This window comes from Acipenser ruthenus, chromosome 14 (genome assembly GCF_902713425.1).
Source record: "Acipenser ruthenus chromosome 14, fAciRut3.2 maternal haplotype, whole genome shotgun sequence".
Taxonomy (NCBI): domain Eukaryota; kingdom Metazoa; phylum Chordata; class Actinopteri; order Acipenseriformes; family Acipenseridae; genus Acipenser; species Acipenser ruthenus.
In genome coordinates, this window is record NC_081202.1 from 12,783,216 (window position 1) to 12,801,344 (window position 18,129).

Below are 18,129 nucleotides of genomic sequence, written 5' to 3' on the forward strand. Positions count from 1 at the left end.
TAAGAAATGTATTTTGTTTGTTGAAATGTGTAACTCAAAGGAGTTGCCTCGTAAATGCAGAGAATTTGATCATTGCCCCAGTTCTGAGTTAATCTGAATATAGTATCAACTGAGGTTACATCACGTCTAAACTAAATTAACATGGTAAAACTAATTTGCTAAATTAGGCACTGGAATGTTGGATTCCGTTCTGAATGGGGAGTTGAATTAATTCTCGTGCATATTGACATGATCGATTACAACAAGAAACGGGTATTGAAAATACTAATGCAAAGTAGACACTGTGTAATAAGCCATATTTAATATTAGTATATTAACCATGTATGCTAATGATGTTCTGGTTGTTGTAATCGTTTGACTATGCAGTCAATGAACTGTATACTATTCATGCATATATCTAACCAATAGCCTTTCCTTTCTGTAATATTACATTAGTTGTGCACCCCTTTTTATTCTTAAATAAACAATTTTTTTATATTTCTGACACGTTGTGTGAATGTCAGTTATTGTCCAAGGGAAACCGAATGCTACATGGTCCAGAACTTAAATATGGTATGTCTCATTTCTTACATTTTGACGTTCTTAAAACAGGGTGACTAAAGACTCATTTATATTTAAATAAATTGTATACCTAATTCACTACAGTATTGTTCATTTTTGACATTTACATATCAGGCTAGCCTTAGAACCTTGGTACTAATTTTCTGGGAGGCTATTGTCTGGATCACAATAAAAAAACAAACGCACAGGACCTCTCAAATCCTTTCATACTGTTAAATATTGTTTACAAGTTTATTCCATAGTAACAGAATAAATAGCCAACTGATGTGTGCTGGTAATTCAGTCCAATCATAAGTGAGCGGAGGCAAGACTCTGCCTCAGCTGACGGTCTTGAGTAAGTTTAACCAATGGTAGAGTCAAATATCTGCCCTGATTTTGCAGCTGTCCAATCATGAGTGAGTAGAGGTGGGACATAAATATGCTAGGCCCTAAGCAGTGTAACAATAGCTGAATTTTGCAAGATATTGCTTATCAAAGCATTAGAGAATTTTACTGAGAACGTCGATTGCCTTTTTACAAATAAAAATGTCAGTCGATTTGGTTACGAAATCAATTTAAAGAACAGGTCTCAGAAAAAAATGGAGATATATACCACAAAGATCTGAACCGACACAGGAAGGGAAGGGATATACTCGCCACTTCCAAAATTTAAAAGGTGTCCGTGGCTTACCGGTAGCTGTCAATTAAACATAATACTGCTGAAACTGTCTTGTTCAGTACAGAAAAGGTGATATGGAACAGCAATTTGAGGATATCTAACAAAGTCAGCACAAAAACATGAGCGTTCCCAAAGTCATTTGGGAGCCACTATTACACTCAATACTTTTGGACAACCCCGGATTTATGTTCAAATGGATAAGCAGAACCGTAGGGATAAAATACATCACAATGAGCAAATAAGTGGCTTTGAGGGCACGATAAAAAGGCACCAATTCCTCAAACAGAGCTAACTATGGAATTACTTTCTCCGATTTCTGACTACGACAGCATGTTAAGTAATCACTTGTCAATAGCCACAGCATTCTCGGGTACCTCGAACAAGATTCAGAACGACAATCTCTTTTGGTGTCTCAGGTTTTGCTAGATGCAATAAAAATGGAGACGTACATAAAGCCTTTTTTGAAGTACATAGCTGTAATGGTAAACACAGCTCAGCTGTCTTGTGTTTTCAGGTGCTTGACCAAAAGTGGCCCAAATGAACGTTAGTTCTGTGAAAATGTAACAAGACAGCTTCTAAAAAGGACTCAATTCCCATTGGGCTTTTTTTTTTATTTAGAAGTATTACTATGCAGGACAGCCACTATAAGATTGTTACCTATTAAAACTGTGGACGGTTAATTTATCGATTAAAATCAACTAATGTCCATAGATTAACCAATCAAAAATTGCAATCGAGCAACAGCCCTAGTTACACAACAGCTTGATAAATAAGGACCAACATGTTTAATATAAATACTGTACCAACACAGGACAAAAGTTTGCACTGCCTACATGCAGTATACACAAAACTTCATTAAAACCATATCATATAAAAGATTCTAGTCTTGTCCAAGAGTTACAAAATGTATTCCCTAGAATGCTTAAGCAAAATAGTTCTTAAACTAGCTTTTCCTTCTCATTATTACAGCAAATATCCAATTTGGTAGAACATCTACGAGGGATTTACAGTACAAATTTCGTTTTACTTGAATTATTAAAATGTCATCTTAGGATGGTGGTAACCCCAAAGTTAAAAAGTGATGTCTACTTCAAGCTGAACATGTAACCAAGACTGATTCAGATCTTTGATGCAATATAAATCTGTTCACTAGTTGTGCAGAAATTCATGGATCCCATTATTTTCCAGCCCAGCATGTCAGTGAAAATGTAGTTTGTTATGCTCCACAACAGTTTAAAATTCTTACCTGGCTTCAGCAGCAAGCAGTTCATCATAGTGAGATGACCTCTGATCATCATCCTGCCTGTACCGTATCACTGTGGCCAGCCCTTTACTGACGAGTGCTTCTGCGATGTTACTGGAATTAAATAATAAATAGATAAAAGAAATGCACAAACTGCACTTTTTTAAACTATGATACAGGTAAATTTACTCAACTAAATGGATTACATATTCAGAGCATGAAGTGAATTTGTAAGTGGGGGTGGAGGGGTATGAATGCTAATTTTAAAACAGCCACAGACAGCTAAGCCACTCAAAACTGACAGGTCTGACAAAAGTCTGACTATTTAACCAAACATTTAGATTTCAACGAACACCTAGATGAACCTTAGGATGGGAAAAACATGTGCCTGGAAGTGTAAAAAGTGTATTCAACTATTGACGGTCCAAACTGTTTAATATAGGGTTGCATGAGCAAAAACAGATAGTGACTTTTGACTGTGTTTAATGTAATATTCCACAAACACTGACTGGCGTTTTCAGACTGTACAAAAAAAAAAAAAAAAAGAAAAAAAAAAAATAATCCCACTGGGTCAAAAAAACTTCCGTGGCTCTGGACATAAAGGTACCATCTTATTTCGTTCCTTAGGGTCAATCATTTTTCACTACAAGCTATAACCGTGTTTTGGATATAAGTCCACACAATGTGTTGTTAACCTGTACCACCATATTTGCGCAAAGTGCTGTTTTAGTCAATATCTATTGGTTTCGGACAACATTAACCTGAAACTGAACCCGTTTAATATTTAAAATGAAATATCCCAAAGGCCCCTTTCTTCAAACTAAAAGTATGATCTTTTCCAGTTTCTAGAATAAATGAATTTATAAAGGAATATTTAAAAGGCCAGAACACTTTAACATTTTATTATTCTTGTAAGATGCAGAAGAATTAAAATCAGAGGGTTCAGTAATATGCAAAACAATCTGAAACAACCCTCGAGGTCATAACAGACAATTCAAGATGCTGGAACTCTCTTTTGTTCATCTTTTATACAAGTTCCCCCCCCCCCCCCCCCCCCCCCCCCCCCCCCACCCCTTTTTGTGGAATACAGTACAACCAACTGATTAGTTAATTTAGTTAAATACATAAATAAACAGAACTTACATTCCACCAATGGTGACTGTCGAGCAGGTGCGCTCTGGAAATGAAGGGGTGGTACCTGTATCCGTGACAGTGGTTGCTGCTCTGATGTAATCCACTGTGACATTGACCTAGAACAAAAAAGCAAAAAATTAAAAAAAAGAGAAAAAAAAATAAAAAACAGCAGATTGTGAAAAAAATGCATCACTGGTACTATTTTCTGCCGCACAGTTTTTAAACGAGAAGAGTTGCTTACTGTAAACTGGTTTCATTTAAACATTTCAGTGACGCATTGCAATTATGCCTATTCAATTTTGTGAAAGGAAATTGAGTGAAATACAGTGTATGAAGACTATCCCAAGTGATGCGAAAGGGTTTGGTTGCAAGTATTATACGGAAAAAGCACATCTTGCAAAAGTCTTGATTCCTGTGGCTTATTTCACATATCTTCATTTTAATTTCACTTTCAATTCATAGTCCATCTATATCTGTCCTCATATCTAATGCACAATGTGCATACATCCTAAAATGTGTTTTGTTCATGAAGTTGATATAGTAGGTGATAATAAATGGATGAGTAGAAACAGAATGGCACATTTTGTGACCACTATGTAATGATTAAGTGGATCTACATTTATAAGCAGCAGATTCTGAGCCAAGTAATTTAGCTGCATCACCACATTTTATGTATTTCTTTACTATCAGTGAGAGCACTAACCGGACTCAAATGTTGGAAAACCCTTAAATATATTAAAAACAAAACAAACCAAAAAAAGGACACAGAAGCTCAATTTAAAATGAAGATTTTCAGCATTTTAATCCACAGCCCCACATTATTCTTAATCTGTGTAAGCAAGTTTTTCTCTATAGGCGAGTTCCCAAGGTCAGCGGCAGTCAGTGTGAATCAAATCAGTCTAACAGTAGATCTCCCTAGAGGAGATATGTCCACAAGAAGAATGCCACAACAGAGAATGTTTATGACTTTGTACAGCAAACACACTCAATGTCGCCCTCGACTCCCAATTTCAGCTAGCACTTTAAAAGGAAAACGATCCTCCTTATTTAATTCTAAACAAGAAGCCACGACATTACTGATGACGTTGACTTTCTAACCGGTATAATAATACCCAGACATCCTCCGCTCCCCAGCACCCTTGAGAAACAGAAACCTTATTCGATGAAGTAGCACCATAGAGAAGATCCCTGTGAAGACTAGCTACCCCTCCCCACCCACCACATATGTGATTGGAAGTGAATTTATATTTTGAAATTTGGGCAAACCTATCCACTGATCGCACATAGCTGCCAAAGAGCTTCTGATTTGATTCACAGATTCAAATTGTGTTTTTTGTATTTAAATTCCCATATTTAGAGATCCAATTAGAACCTACACAATACATTATATATAAACCCTAGAGTTACCTGGCATTTAAAATGCTGAATAAATTCTAGTCATGTTCCACAAAAAGTGGACTAGTACACTTTCTGTAGAGGGTGTTATCTCTTGAATGAGTTATGCTGTCAGTGTCACCTTACACCATTACTAAAATCAATTTCTATGTAAACTAAGTTTGATAAATGGATACATTGTTACCAAGTTTGTAGTTTCATACAGCAAAATTCAAGATAAATATAGTATGGTAAGAGTCAGTAACTTAGCATTTGGTTTAATTTCTGTCTGAAGACAGTCGCTGAAAGTTTTGATCTGTGCGAAAGTGACTAATAACTAATTATCTAAATATTGTGTGGATGTCTTAACTGCAAACCGAAGCCAGAACCTAAATAAACTTGTCTCTGCCCCTTTTTTAAAAATAAACTTGCCTGAGCAAGACTGTCTGCTTCAAGCGGATTCTGATCTACTGCGCAACAGACAATTTAAACTTGGGACGGTTATTTAATTTAGCTGATCAAATCCAGCAGGAGCAGACAAAATAGTCATCAGAAATGATGGATTCTCAGGTTTATGAATTGAGAAGAACAAAAAAAAGGATATGAATTAATGAAAAAGTCAAATTGTTCTTATTTCATTTGCATTAGTTGGCTGCATTTGACGAATGCTGCTCATCTGTGGCAGAGTCTCCCGCCCCTATATATGTGTGCTTTTTATATTATTATTTGTATTATTATTGTTTGCAACAAGGAGTGAAAAGCTGGCACCATTATTTGTGATTGTTTTGTATTTTTGATTTTAAAACCTTTTGAGGATGCGTGACTGATCAGCTACTGATAATTTAACTAGCTGACAGTCACGCATCCTTATTAAACTCATGCAGACTATGGCCGAGGGGTGATAAGATCATTAATAGCTAGTTAATAAACCAGCACGATTATTATTATTATTATTATTATTATTATTATTATTATTATTATTAATTTATTAGCAGACACCCTTACCCAGGGCAACTTACAATTGTTACAAGATATCACATTATACAGATATCACATTATTTTTTTACATACAATTACCCATTTATACAGTTGGGTTTTTACTGGAGCAATCTAGGTAAAGTACCTTGCTCAAGGGTACAGTAGCAGTGTCCCCCACCTGGGATTGAACCCACGACCCTCTGGTCAGGAGTCCAGAGCCCTAACCACTACTCCACATTGCTGTTTGTTTGTTTGGCCAACATACCCTTTTATTTTGTGTTTGTTTAAATCTTTGCTTTATTATTTAAATAAAAAAAGTGCTGAACGCTATAGCGTTTCAGTTTTGCCCCGCTACTTCCTGGAGTTGAGTCTGTGTTTCTGGTCTTACGTCACCCCTGCAAAGCCATCCTGTTCACACCATCATATGGATCTGAAAGCTCCTTATATTGCGACAGGATGTACAAGATAGGCATTCAATAAAAGGGCTGAACAGAACTTTTAAAATTCCAATGCAGTGTGCGTCACTCAAAGCTGTTGTTCAAAGACATTCCTATTCTCACTGTTGGGGTTCTAAAGTTCTGTAATACTAAAAAAGTAGATTACCACCATTTTTCATATTGACAGCTTATATTGTACAAAGGAATGGGATCAAACAGGGTAAATTTAATTTAATTTAAACAATGTATTTTTTACAAGCAGTGTTGTTTTTGATTGCATACAAGAATGACTGATATTCTGACAAACCGATGAGGGCAGCTAAAAATTCAGTCAAACTGACAGAAATAATTTACATGCAATGATATCTGCGCTTGTTCCACTTTAGCATAGGGAAGACAAGTCTAAGTATTTCCCTACTGCTGTATTTTTCAATGCATTGGATATTAATTTATCAGTATATTATAATGATACTTACCAAGTCTAAATTAGAAAGTATAGAGGAAATCTGCCTGCCTGTCAACTGCAGATACTAAACATGTTAATTAAATACATAAAACTCTTACCTTTTTACCAGTCAGTTTCTTTCTCAAGAACTCTCTGGCCTCAAACATGTATGGGATGTCATACAGAGGACGGAATCTCTTGTCTTTGTCCTTGTTCTTTTCCTAAAATAATTGAAAAAAGATGGTCAGGAAACAACGATGTTCAGACATTTTCATTAGTTGGATATAGTTAGATCATCAGTTGTATTATCCCTTGTGTGTAATAAAGAAAAAAACGATTCAACTGACAGTGTAGTACCATACGGTCTTGACCCAGTTAACAGATAGATACATCTCTATGCAAAAAACTGCCTTTGTTAAGGACATTAGATCACAAATCCTATAAATCCCACAACAGTCAATCTGATCATTCTGAAATAAAAGTTCCTAAATACTGAGTTATTGTCGTCTCAGGAATAGCAGGGCTTAATTTATAATTTGCCAAAAAAGAAAAAAAAAAAAAACAACACACAAAGCCAATTGGCCACTTAAATCAGCAATGTATTTTCTATTGTTCTTATGAATGTGCATTAATAAATGTTTTCTTATTGATTTGATCCATCCATCTTCCTGCAACCGGAAGCCAACTGTCCAACCCTCGCTAAAAACAGACATGTCAAACAGCAGAGCGTCACTGGGCAAAAATGTAAAAAGGACAGATCCTGTCATTCGAACATTTTTGGGTAGGAGCAGAGAACGACCAAAACAGGATGAGAATTTAACCAAATCAGCAAAGCTAATGCCCGAAATGAAAGTAAAGAATAAATGCATTTATTTAGTTTATGGGCAAAGTTAGAGTTAGCCACATCGTCTAATCAGGTTTGCAGCAGGTCATTCAGGGAGACCGAGTACCAGTACAGTGCTTTAACAGTTGCAGTCATTTCCTGCACCTAATCGTGATCTATGCCCACTTGCATTTGCATTACAGGGACATCATTAATTTTAGTAATCAAGAGTCATATTAAAATAAATACATAACTATCCTTTTAACTCACCTCAGGAAAACATGTAAGGTGTTCCACCATCTGTTTCTCTCCCATCACGAATAGCAGCTGCCAGCAAAGCACTGGACTATGTATATATTTCACACATGCTGATATAAGATTTACATCTGTACATTGTCAAATGTATTGCTATAATAGATTATAAAGAGAGTCAGGTGCCTATAGAAAAAAAAAATACTTAACTGACAGGAAGTATAATGAAAAAAAAACAAACGTATTATACTAAATGAAAGTACATAGCATCAATTCTATTTATTATATCCGAAGTGAAGCTTTGTTTATTTCGACATTACCAGTAAATCTTTAATTGCCAATATTCAAAGTTTTACCGTAACATATCGATGTTCAGCATAACTTGGTAATATTTATTTTTGCAAAAGTGTATTTAATTTCTATTTTTTAAATGTGCACTGAAATTTTAGAGTGCGCCTAAGAAAAAAAAGTTACCGTAGAGCCCCGACACACAAAAAAAAGAATGACCAACAGTCCTGCAAACAGGTAATTTATGCAGTGGTAGTTTTTATTTATTCCATCTAGAAAAAATATAGCCTATATAGTTTGTTAGGCTGCCAACTATTGGCTATGAGTGTATGCTCTGTTTGAAATGAAGAATGTTATTGAAACATTCAAGTGCTGCAATAAAATAGGTTCTGTGCAATTCTTGCACATATGATGCCTTTTGATTTTGTCTGGTAGGGTAGAGTAAATCTGTAAATCACCTGGCTCTTGAAATCATAATTTGGATAATACTTTTAGAATTTGGGGAGAAAAAAAAAAAAAAGTTTTTGTGGCGCTAAAATTAACCTTGTTATTTTGTTTGTAGGCACATCTCTAGTGCACAGCATTTCATCTCAGTGTATATCGATATATTTTGCTTATATGGAATTTCCTGCACCATTACTCAAACAATGGCTTTGCATGCAGCATCGTAAACTACTGTATAGTAGAACAATGACCTTCTGCTCAGCTTTGTAACTTAAATATTTCAAAATTCCATTAAGATCAGGGCTTCTCAGGATTTCATGGATCCAAAAGATCTGTAAGCATTGAGCAAATTAGCTGGTGAAGACAATAACTCTGATAGTCAAGCTTGGTCTGAAGTTCAGAAAAGTGAAAATACAAACTTACAAATGTTGAAAGCTACAGCTATTGTATAGGCCTACTACATTAGCTGAGCGGCCATTCTAAGTTTGTATCATGTTTGAATTGAAAGAAGCAGTTTTTAAAATGACTATGAAAAGAATGTGGCCCAATATATCAACTTCCAGTCATATTACTGGTCGGTTTTGTTTTATCTTGGACTGTATATACCAATTCAAAAGATTAAGCTGCAGGGAATCCTTACAGGATCTAAAGCTACAAAATAATAACAAAAAAAAAAATACTGCAATATGAGTCATTCCATAATCACCCACACATTCATAGACTTTCTCTTCCATCTACTGTATTGCTGAACAGTACCATCAGGAATAAACAATAAACCTCAAAATAGTTTTACAAAGTAGGAAAAACAAGTCAGAAAAACTACATAGAAAAAAAATCTCATTTCAATTCCAACTACAAACTTCCACAGAACTCATTTCAGATGTGATCTGCACGACTAGCAAAAAATGTATAATCTTTCCACTGCCTCTAAGCAGAAGATTCACCCCAGGACTAGGCTTGTGAAAGGGATATATTGTATATTGCCTTTTTATTCTTTAAAATATATATTATATATATACACTATAAAACTATCAGTACCACTATAAACCAACTCCAATAATTTAATAACTGCAGATACTAAATATAAAAACATTGCTCTTCTGGTCAGCTATGTGTGAAATGCTGTACATTAGGTAGCGTTTGGTCAATTACCATATGCAGCAATTTGCGAATCTAGGCAATTTGTTTAATGCAGTCAAGAGAAATTTCCTTGAATTTTACAGAAAACTAAAATGACAATAACAATAAAAACACCTACAGCATGAATCAATGCTACCAATCAGAAAACAATTATAATGAGTAATCTGACAGTACTGGGACATTTAAAGCCTGTACAACCGTTAGCATAAATTTACCCAAAAGGGTCAGAATTAAGTTTCCCTTTTTTTTTTTTTTTTTTTTTTTAAATGGCTTTGTGGCACCACTTTACACAAACAGTGCCTCAAGTCATTTTTTCAAAGACTTCTCTTAATGAAGACAGTTTGAGATCATTGCTTGGCCCTTGCTTCTTCAGCTGCTGATGAAAGGTCTTTTGTTAACTAGCCTCGTTATCTGCTGGTGATTAATAGCTTAAGGCTGAATGTGACATTGAGACACAGAGAGGGAACCCTTTCCTCCAAAAATCAGCTTTTACCACCAGAAACCGCAGAACCAAAACCTGCAAATGGAACCTCGCAGCTATAGCTGGTGTTGCCATTCCATTCTAGGTAAAATTAAAAGATGAAGTGCTGTAGGAACTGTTCAGGGGGTTAATTTAATAAGTCAGGACAAAAGGTTTAACAGAGATGGGACATGCCATTTTGAGCAAAAAAACAAGAAACAAAAAAATGACAAACACTGAGATGCAAAAAAAAAAAAAAAAAAAAAGGAAACACATAAAACAAATATAAAAAACCACATATATAAATACAAAAATAAAACACATGCATAAAAATACGAGAACCAACAAGTCCGGGAGTTGAGAATATTAATATTGAGCCAAGCACAATTGTAGGCTTTTTATATTAAAATATGACTTAAGGGCTATTCACACTAGCATTTATTTGCTGCGTTTTCTACGGTAAAACAACTGACCCAATGGAATTGAATACTACCTTTCACACTTGAGTGTAAAAAATGTGTAATTCGCTGCGGGGAAAAAAAAAAAATTAAAAAAATCGAAACAGGTTCAATTTTTGGATGAAAAAAACGCAGCGATCACCACCCTGTCCTGCTAAATTGCGATATAATCTGACGGATATAATTAGATACGTGATTTTGTTTTGTAGTGCAGTCTATTTACTAATGGGTCACGGTATCTCATGGCTTGCACTAAGCTAAGCTACACCCAGACATTTAACAAAAACCTGTAGTCAAAACAGTATGTTTATTTTTACATACCAATGGTGCTTACTTTCTGATTTCATCACTGTCCCATAATGTGTATGTATTCTTTAAAATCGAGATACTTCTTGTGCTGCTTATCATAAACACGGTATTCTGCACTGCTAGAAATCAGACGTTCCCCCATCTTGCTTGTGATATTTGACGTCCAAGTCTGAATACAAAAACAGAAGCGAAACGTCTGCCGTAAAAAATGCAGCGAATAAAACACAAGTGTGAATAGCCCTTTACTGTATGACTATGGTGTACTTCATACTGCAATTAGGAAAAATAAATAAATATGGCACTCTCAAATTAAACACAGCTTTAGGAGCTTTAGTTTGTTCTAAATGCAGAGCAATGGTCAGAAATCAAATCGATTTCCCTTAAAACTGCATCAGTACTCAGCTAGCAAAATTATGCTAACATTTAAAAGCAATCATGAGCAAGGCTGGGAATCCAGATAGAAACAGTTCCATAGTTACTGATATTTTAATGGTTATTTGAAGCATTTACAAAATCAGTGACTCATAATCCAAAGGCTTACACACAGTGGTGGGGCAGAGACTACTTACAGCCATCCATTTTGGTTAGTAATGCCAGAGGCTTAATTCAAGTAACTAAAATGACAAGGACTGGCTTGAATTAGAAGCCCATTAAAATAACTGTAGCATGCAGTAGATTATTATTTTCTTCACATTCTTCCCACTATTTCAGAGAACACCTTTGAAATGGCCTAACCATGTAGCTACGGTATGTTCAAAGTGTGTAGGTGACAACATTTATGATGACATTTGTTGTCCACCTTTAGTTTGCATTAAATTACAATACTTTTAACCTATAAAATGACCTGTATGGAAGGAAATAGGCTATACGTGAGATGCACTTATTCAATGATACAGGTTACAAATCCATCACCAATCTCGTTAGCTTTTCCTGCTTGATTCTTGGTCATAAAAAGACCAGTAGCTCCCAGTTTTCTGTACACTAACCGAATCGCAACCATTAGATTTGTTAAGCATAACAAAAGGACAAAACCAGTACTTGAATTAAAAAATCATGAATGTGACATTTCTGATTACAAAATTAAGATTATTCATGCTGAAGCAAAGCAAATGTCTGTAGTTTTAATTAGTGATGAAGTCGTAATTGAGTCATGTAGTCTCATGTTCCAGTGGAAGTGTTTGTGGTGCTTTTGTTTCAGCAAGAAGCCACCATGAAGTTAATCAGCATGGGAAAGGCAATTATTAAAATGTATTGCATTTTACAACAGCAAAATTGCAAAAAAAAAAAAACACACCACACAAACACAACACCACCACACACACACACACACACACACACACGTTGGAAATGAACCTTTCGTACTTTTGCAGCGACAAAGTCTGCAATTATAGCTGAATAATCCTGTTTTCATCAAATCTGGTGCACAGTCAATATCTGCCCTAGTCCAGTCAAACGTTCCTGGGACATTGTAGAAAATAAATTGTTTATTAATTCCATATTTCAAGCTTCTATCTCCTGACAGTCACAGTCAAAAGCAGAGCAAGTCAATAACACTGATGTTAGGATACAGGTCCAGCAAATTTCCCTTGAAGATGTAGTGGCGCATTGCAAGAGGCGAGGGCGATATATTGGCTGGAAAGGCATTTTAATTTGTTTCCAGGTTCATTCAAAACACAGACCTACAGGTGAGACACCATACATGTATTCATGTGACGGCATGTGTTGTAGTGTGGCAATTAGTTCATTTTTAAAATGTCTTTGTCTTTTGCTTAAATCGTGGGTTACATGATTACGTGGCACATACTGGCAAATTTGCACATAGCTTCAAACCCCAACACATTGTGTTTTTTTTTAATGCCGTATAGATAAAAAATAATGGTGAAATGGCTAATAAGGCATTCATTCTGGTGCAGACTTGAGGTCCATGTAAATTTCTTTTTTTTTTTTTTTTAGTACCCGAGTCACCACAAAAAGGGAAGTTATGATTCATGAACACAGCAATAAAATCTGATTTCTTAAAGTAATGAAAACAAACAGTCAGGTAGGCAAACATTTTGAGAAGCCATTTTTCAAAACAGAAAAATCAAACCTCTGAAGCCCAAGTGTCATTTGAAAAAAAAAGAAAATAGACGCAAATCACCCCAGTATGCTTTGCCCATTAAAAAAAAAAAAGTAACGCTTAAATAAATATATTTCAGGTTTTCTATGATGTCACATTCTGCAGCAACTAGCGCCATTGGCCCATGCATTGTCAATCATGGGGGCCCCCCCATGTCCCCAGCGGGGAGAAATTGTTTGTATCTAATAAGTCCACTGCACTCTGAAAAGGCTGAAGGAGAGCAGAGAAATTACAGGTTAGGCAGCAGCTGTCAAAGGTAATTTCTATAATGGTCAACGCATCTGGCTTGGAGAATTACCAAGTCTTTCAGCTAGAAACAGGGGTTTTAAAAGAAAGCAGATACTAATTGTTACTTAACATTCCTTTATATAAGGTTTGTTTCATAAAAGCACATGTACAGATTTGCAGCAGATTAAAAGTTAAGAGTATTGTGTTAAGAATGACTACCAGCATAATGGCAGGACTGTCATGCCCATCTTTTAGAACAAAATGATGCAGCAGACAATGCATTATACTCCAAGGCTTGTCATGTAAAAGTCACAGTTATTTAAAATCACTCAAGACGGAACTAGCTGAAGCATTTTACTCATTTTCTTAGTTTCACCAGTAATGTATTTCTCGCTGCAAACTGTAGCTGCAGCCAGTGTACTATGTTTTTTTAACTGTTTATTTACATCCAACCTTACCATACAGCAGCCATAAACTTCATTTTACAGCATGTTTTTGCCTAAAGAGTCCACCACTTTTCTGTTTCAAATGAAGGGGATTTAGATTAGAAAAGCAAGCAGCAGCAACACTGATGTGAAAACTGGAGATTCTCAAAACTGGCATCAATATTCCAGCTGCAATTCCCCAAAACAAGATTACACACACACACACACACACAATTGTATGTAAAGAAACTAACTGTAAACATGAGGAAGCAACAGAGGATGTGTGCCTAACTCAAAACAAAACTTGAACTTCACAGGGCAGAGCTAGGCCACCTGCTGTAATGTTTAGGACATAATGTTAGTAACAAATAGAACATATAAAGAGAGAGGCTTTGTCCTTTGAAGGCCCTACGCATATAAAGAGGGGTTCCGTCGCTGAGGAGACCCGACAAACATGAGGGGGGTCATCGTCCGAGGGGACCCGACATACAAAAGAGGGGCACCATCTCTGAGGTTACCCAACATATGAAGAGGCTCGCGAACCGGAAAGAAAATAAAGTTAGTAGATGTTAGAACATAGAGCAGGGTGTTCCGCCTCTTCAAAAGCCCAACATTATAGAAGGGGGGAGTTCCGTTGCTGAGGAGACCTAACAAACAGGAGAGGGGTCACCGTCTGAGGAGACCCGACAAACAAGAGGGGATCAACCGCTTGGGGCCCTCACATAAAGAGGCATCAGTACCTGAAAGAGGAGAAGACAAGGAATCGTGCATGCTAAAGAAGGGGTTTGGCCGGGGGTCCCCTCTGTCTCAGTGGAGACCCCTTCTCTATGAGGTAAATGAAGCAGCGCTTAAAATGTTGGAGAAAGTGGAATCACTAACCCCCTAGATGAGACTAATGCAAAGGCCATTGAGATTCTAGAGGAGGAGGGAGGAGGAGGAAATGAAAAAACACAGGACAACTACGTGTAGGTGGCTAAACATTAAATAGGAGTAGATTTAATTGATGGAAGATGATGATAGGGTGCAGGGGGCCTAGCTCCACCCCCTCTTTTTATTACATTAAAAGAAAATAGGTTCACCTTTGCACCGTATAGCTTCTCAAAAAGGCCATTTAGTCTACAGTAGGCAGTCTGGTAGGGTTAAGATGCTCAAGTCACTTTTTCAAATTAAATATATAAAGGAGATTCAGCATCAAATATTCAATCTTTATGAACTATTTACTGAATATACATAAATATACATAAATACTTCTTACCATTATTAATTAGGGGTGAAACGATTCATCGTGTATCGATGCATCGCGATACTTTACAATACGATACACCTTCGTATATCGTGTATCATGATACAAGCTTGAAATGAGTAGCTAATATGCCACATTTATTAAACTGTAAATCATGAAAGAAAATGTCTTGGTTGTTAGAACGTAAACTCCACTTGATCCTAGACATATGCCATTGTGCAATGAGCCGGCCAGACGCTTCCGGAATTTAAGCGGGAGTAAAGGAAGTTCTTCATTTTAATTTAATTTAAATTTAGGGTTACAATCGTTAATGAAAACTGATACAGACAAAATCATGAAAAAATTACTTAAGTTAAATGAAATTGAGAAAAAAAAAACTAAACTTAACTTAGATAAATCATCTTTATTATTAATAATAGGCCCAAATAACAAGAATGTTTTTTTTTTTTTTTCCCCTGTATTCCATTGCTAGCAAGCAGGGAATACTGACACTGTACTAAAGGCTTCAGAACAGGCTGCAGAAACGCTGCCTGGCCAATGGGAGTTGAGACTGCGGTGATTCTGGCCAATGGGAGTGTAGAGGAGGCAGAGACAGCCTGCCTTGTGGACAAAAAGGAATCAAGCGAGCAGGGTCTTTAAAAACTCGCTATGACAACTAATTTTACTAAATGTTACTAGTTTTTGTACGAATGCTATAGATTTGAGAGAGAGCATTAGAAATAGACAGCTATTTTTTCATTTTACCAGTTTTAATGTATTGCTCTCCTTTTAATGTATCCTAATCATAATCCAGTGTAAATGATTATTTTATTTATTTATATACAGGTAGTGGTCAAAAAAATGGAAACACAGCTGGGTAAATGGGGGCCACCAAGTATATTGAAAGCAAGGGCTTCCACACAGGTGTGGCTCATGCGTTAATTAAGCAAATAACATCCCAGCATGCTTAGGGTCATGTATAAAAATGATGGACAGGCCTAGTTGCCTATAATTATGGCTAGCATGGCTGCAAGAAGAGACCTCAGGTGACTTTGAAAGAGGGGCGATTGTTGGGGCGTGTTTGGCAGGAGCTTCAGTGACCAAGACAGCGCAACTTTCTGATGTTTCACGAACACTGGTGTCTAAGGTGATGTCGGCATGGAACTCCGAGGGAAAGACATCATCAGCAAAGGGCAACAGTGGGTGGAAGCGCATATATATGTGTATATATATATATATATATATATATATATATTATATATATATATTATATATATATATATATATATATATATATATATATATTATATATATGGCAGCTGGCTCTTTGAGCTAATTATATATATATATATATATTATATATATATATATACACACACACAACGCTGTCGCTGTCATAATTAATTTAATAAATGCATAATTATTTGCGTCAAATTAGCAATACAACTAAACCATGCATTATTGTCAGTTCCAGTTGGGTACAGCTCTGTTGGGACAGGAACTTGCCCAGAGTCACAGAGAGTCAGAGAATAAGCTGGGATTTCACACAGAAGCTTGTTCTAAAGCCATTGTAGCAAATTACTCAAATCCTCAGGATTTATTTAAGGCACAAATCAATCCTGTAAAGTAAAATCATAACCAACAAGGATCAATGTGGTGTAGAAAATGGATACCTATTTCCAGCACACTTCTCTCCATCATGGGTCTTAAAGTAGATAAATTAGCTTCAAGAAACTGCAAGGGTGTTTTATTAACTATTGTACTGCAAACTAAAACAGGGTTTCCTGTATACTGACAAATTGGGTGAGATAAAGGTTTCTTCAATTATGATGTTATCCCAATTGTGCTGGATTGTGTTGTGTTTTCACAACTTACTGCAAATGTTTGACAGTTTAATGTAAAGACAACTCAGGGACATGTGTAATTACAATGAAATAGAACAAGTGAATGACACAGCCAAAAGAGAATGTACAACTACCATACTAATGTAGCCTCTTGGATGGTAAGGCTTCCTGAATTGGTTACATAACTTCTTATGTATACACACTGATTCACCTCTTTTTTGCAGCTCCTGCTGAAAAAGAGAAAGCTTAGCTTGAACAGCAAAATACATCATATTCTACTGGCAGCAGCAAGGTTCCCGCTGGGCAAAGAAACGTTGTGATTAATTTGTTGGGGACTGGGAGGTGGGTAAAATAGATACATAGAAGTAGTAGGTAAAAACAGGTTTACGTCAACTCTCAATAACAAGGTCAACTGCTAATTAAGGGCTAAACTTCTACCAATTTCAGCGAGTGTAATCTTTGCACCTGTCTTGATCCACCATCAGGCTAGCAATAGAAAATGTAGTTACTGCACAAAGAAATGTAGAACAAATTCAGCTCTGGACAGTCAGCATCAGCCGATGTGGAAAGGAGAATGCAATGTTCTAACCCACTACTGGATGAATTAACAGATTTTGTATCTCTGTGGCTCCAGACCAAAGTATAACAGATTATACTTTATCGGTTTCTTTTTAGGGATAACTCTAACAAGAGAACTATAGTACATGGAAGTCATGTTTAAAAATAAAGCTGTCCTCCCCTCTCTCTCCTCCCCTTTCTTCTCTCTACTTGCATGTGAGCTGAAGTGACAAGCCTCATTTTATTCAGTCCAAAACACCCTGGGAACAAGCACCAAGGTCTGCAAAGACAGTGCTTTTATGCAGTTAAACTGACTTTCGTCACTTGCTTCTGTAGGGTTTTAAATGGATCTCAAGCTTGTATTTTCAGACAGTTCAAAAGACATTAACTATTTATAAAAAGCCCAACTGATAAAGTATTATTTTGGGCTTGGCTTGAATTTGGAATAAAAAAAAAAAAAAACACATTTGAGTACTACAAATTCAATTGCCAGTCTAATGCAAGCAGAAAACTTGTGGGTTATTGATTTTCTATTATGCTGGCATGAACAACAGGCTGGCGTACATAAAACGAATCAAAATATGTACCAAAAAGGGGGCTCCTGAGTGGCGCATTCAATAAAAGCATTCGCTAGAGTGCAGGATGCGCTCTATAGCCTGGACGTTGCGAGTTCGAGTCCAGGCTATTCCACAGCCGACCGTGGGCGGGAGCTCCCAGGGGGCGGCGCTC

General features: G+C 36.4%; 1 protein-coding gene across 2 annotated transcripts in view; it reads right to left on the reverse strand.

Annotated features, from left to right (window-relative positions):
* The window catches only part of LOC117419768 (staphylococcal nuclease domain-containing protein 1-like), a 188,973-nt gene that overhangs the window by 142,642 nt on the left and 28,202 nt on the right, over nt 1-18,129 (reverse strand). For both annotated transcript variants that reach the window (XM_034032847.3, XM_034032848.3), the window contains exons 11-13: nt 6,950-7,051; nt 3,606-3,712; nt 2,466-2,576 (exon numbers count right to left, since the gene is read on the reverse strand). In XM_034032847.3, the coding sequence (XP_033888738.1) occupies nt 2,466-2,576; nt 3,606-3,712; nt 6,950-7,051 (320 nt within the window). The remainder of the gene's footprint in view (nt 1-2,465; nt 2,577-3,605; nt 3,713-6,949; nt 7,052-18,129) is intronic.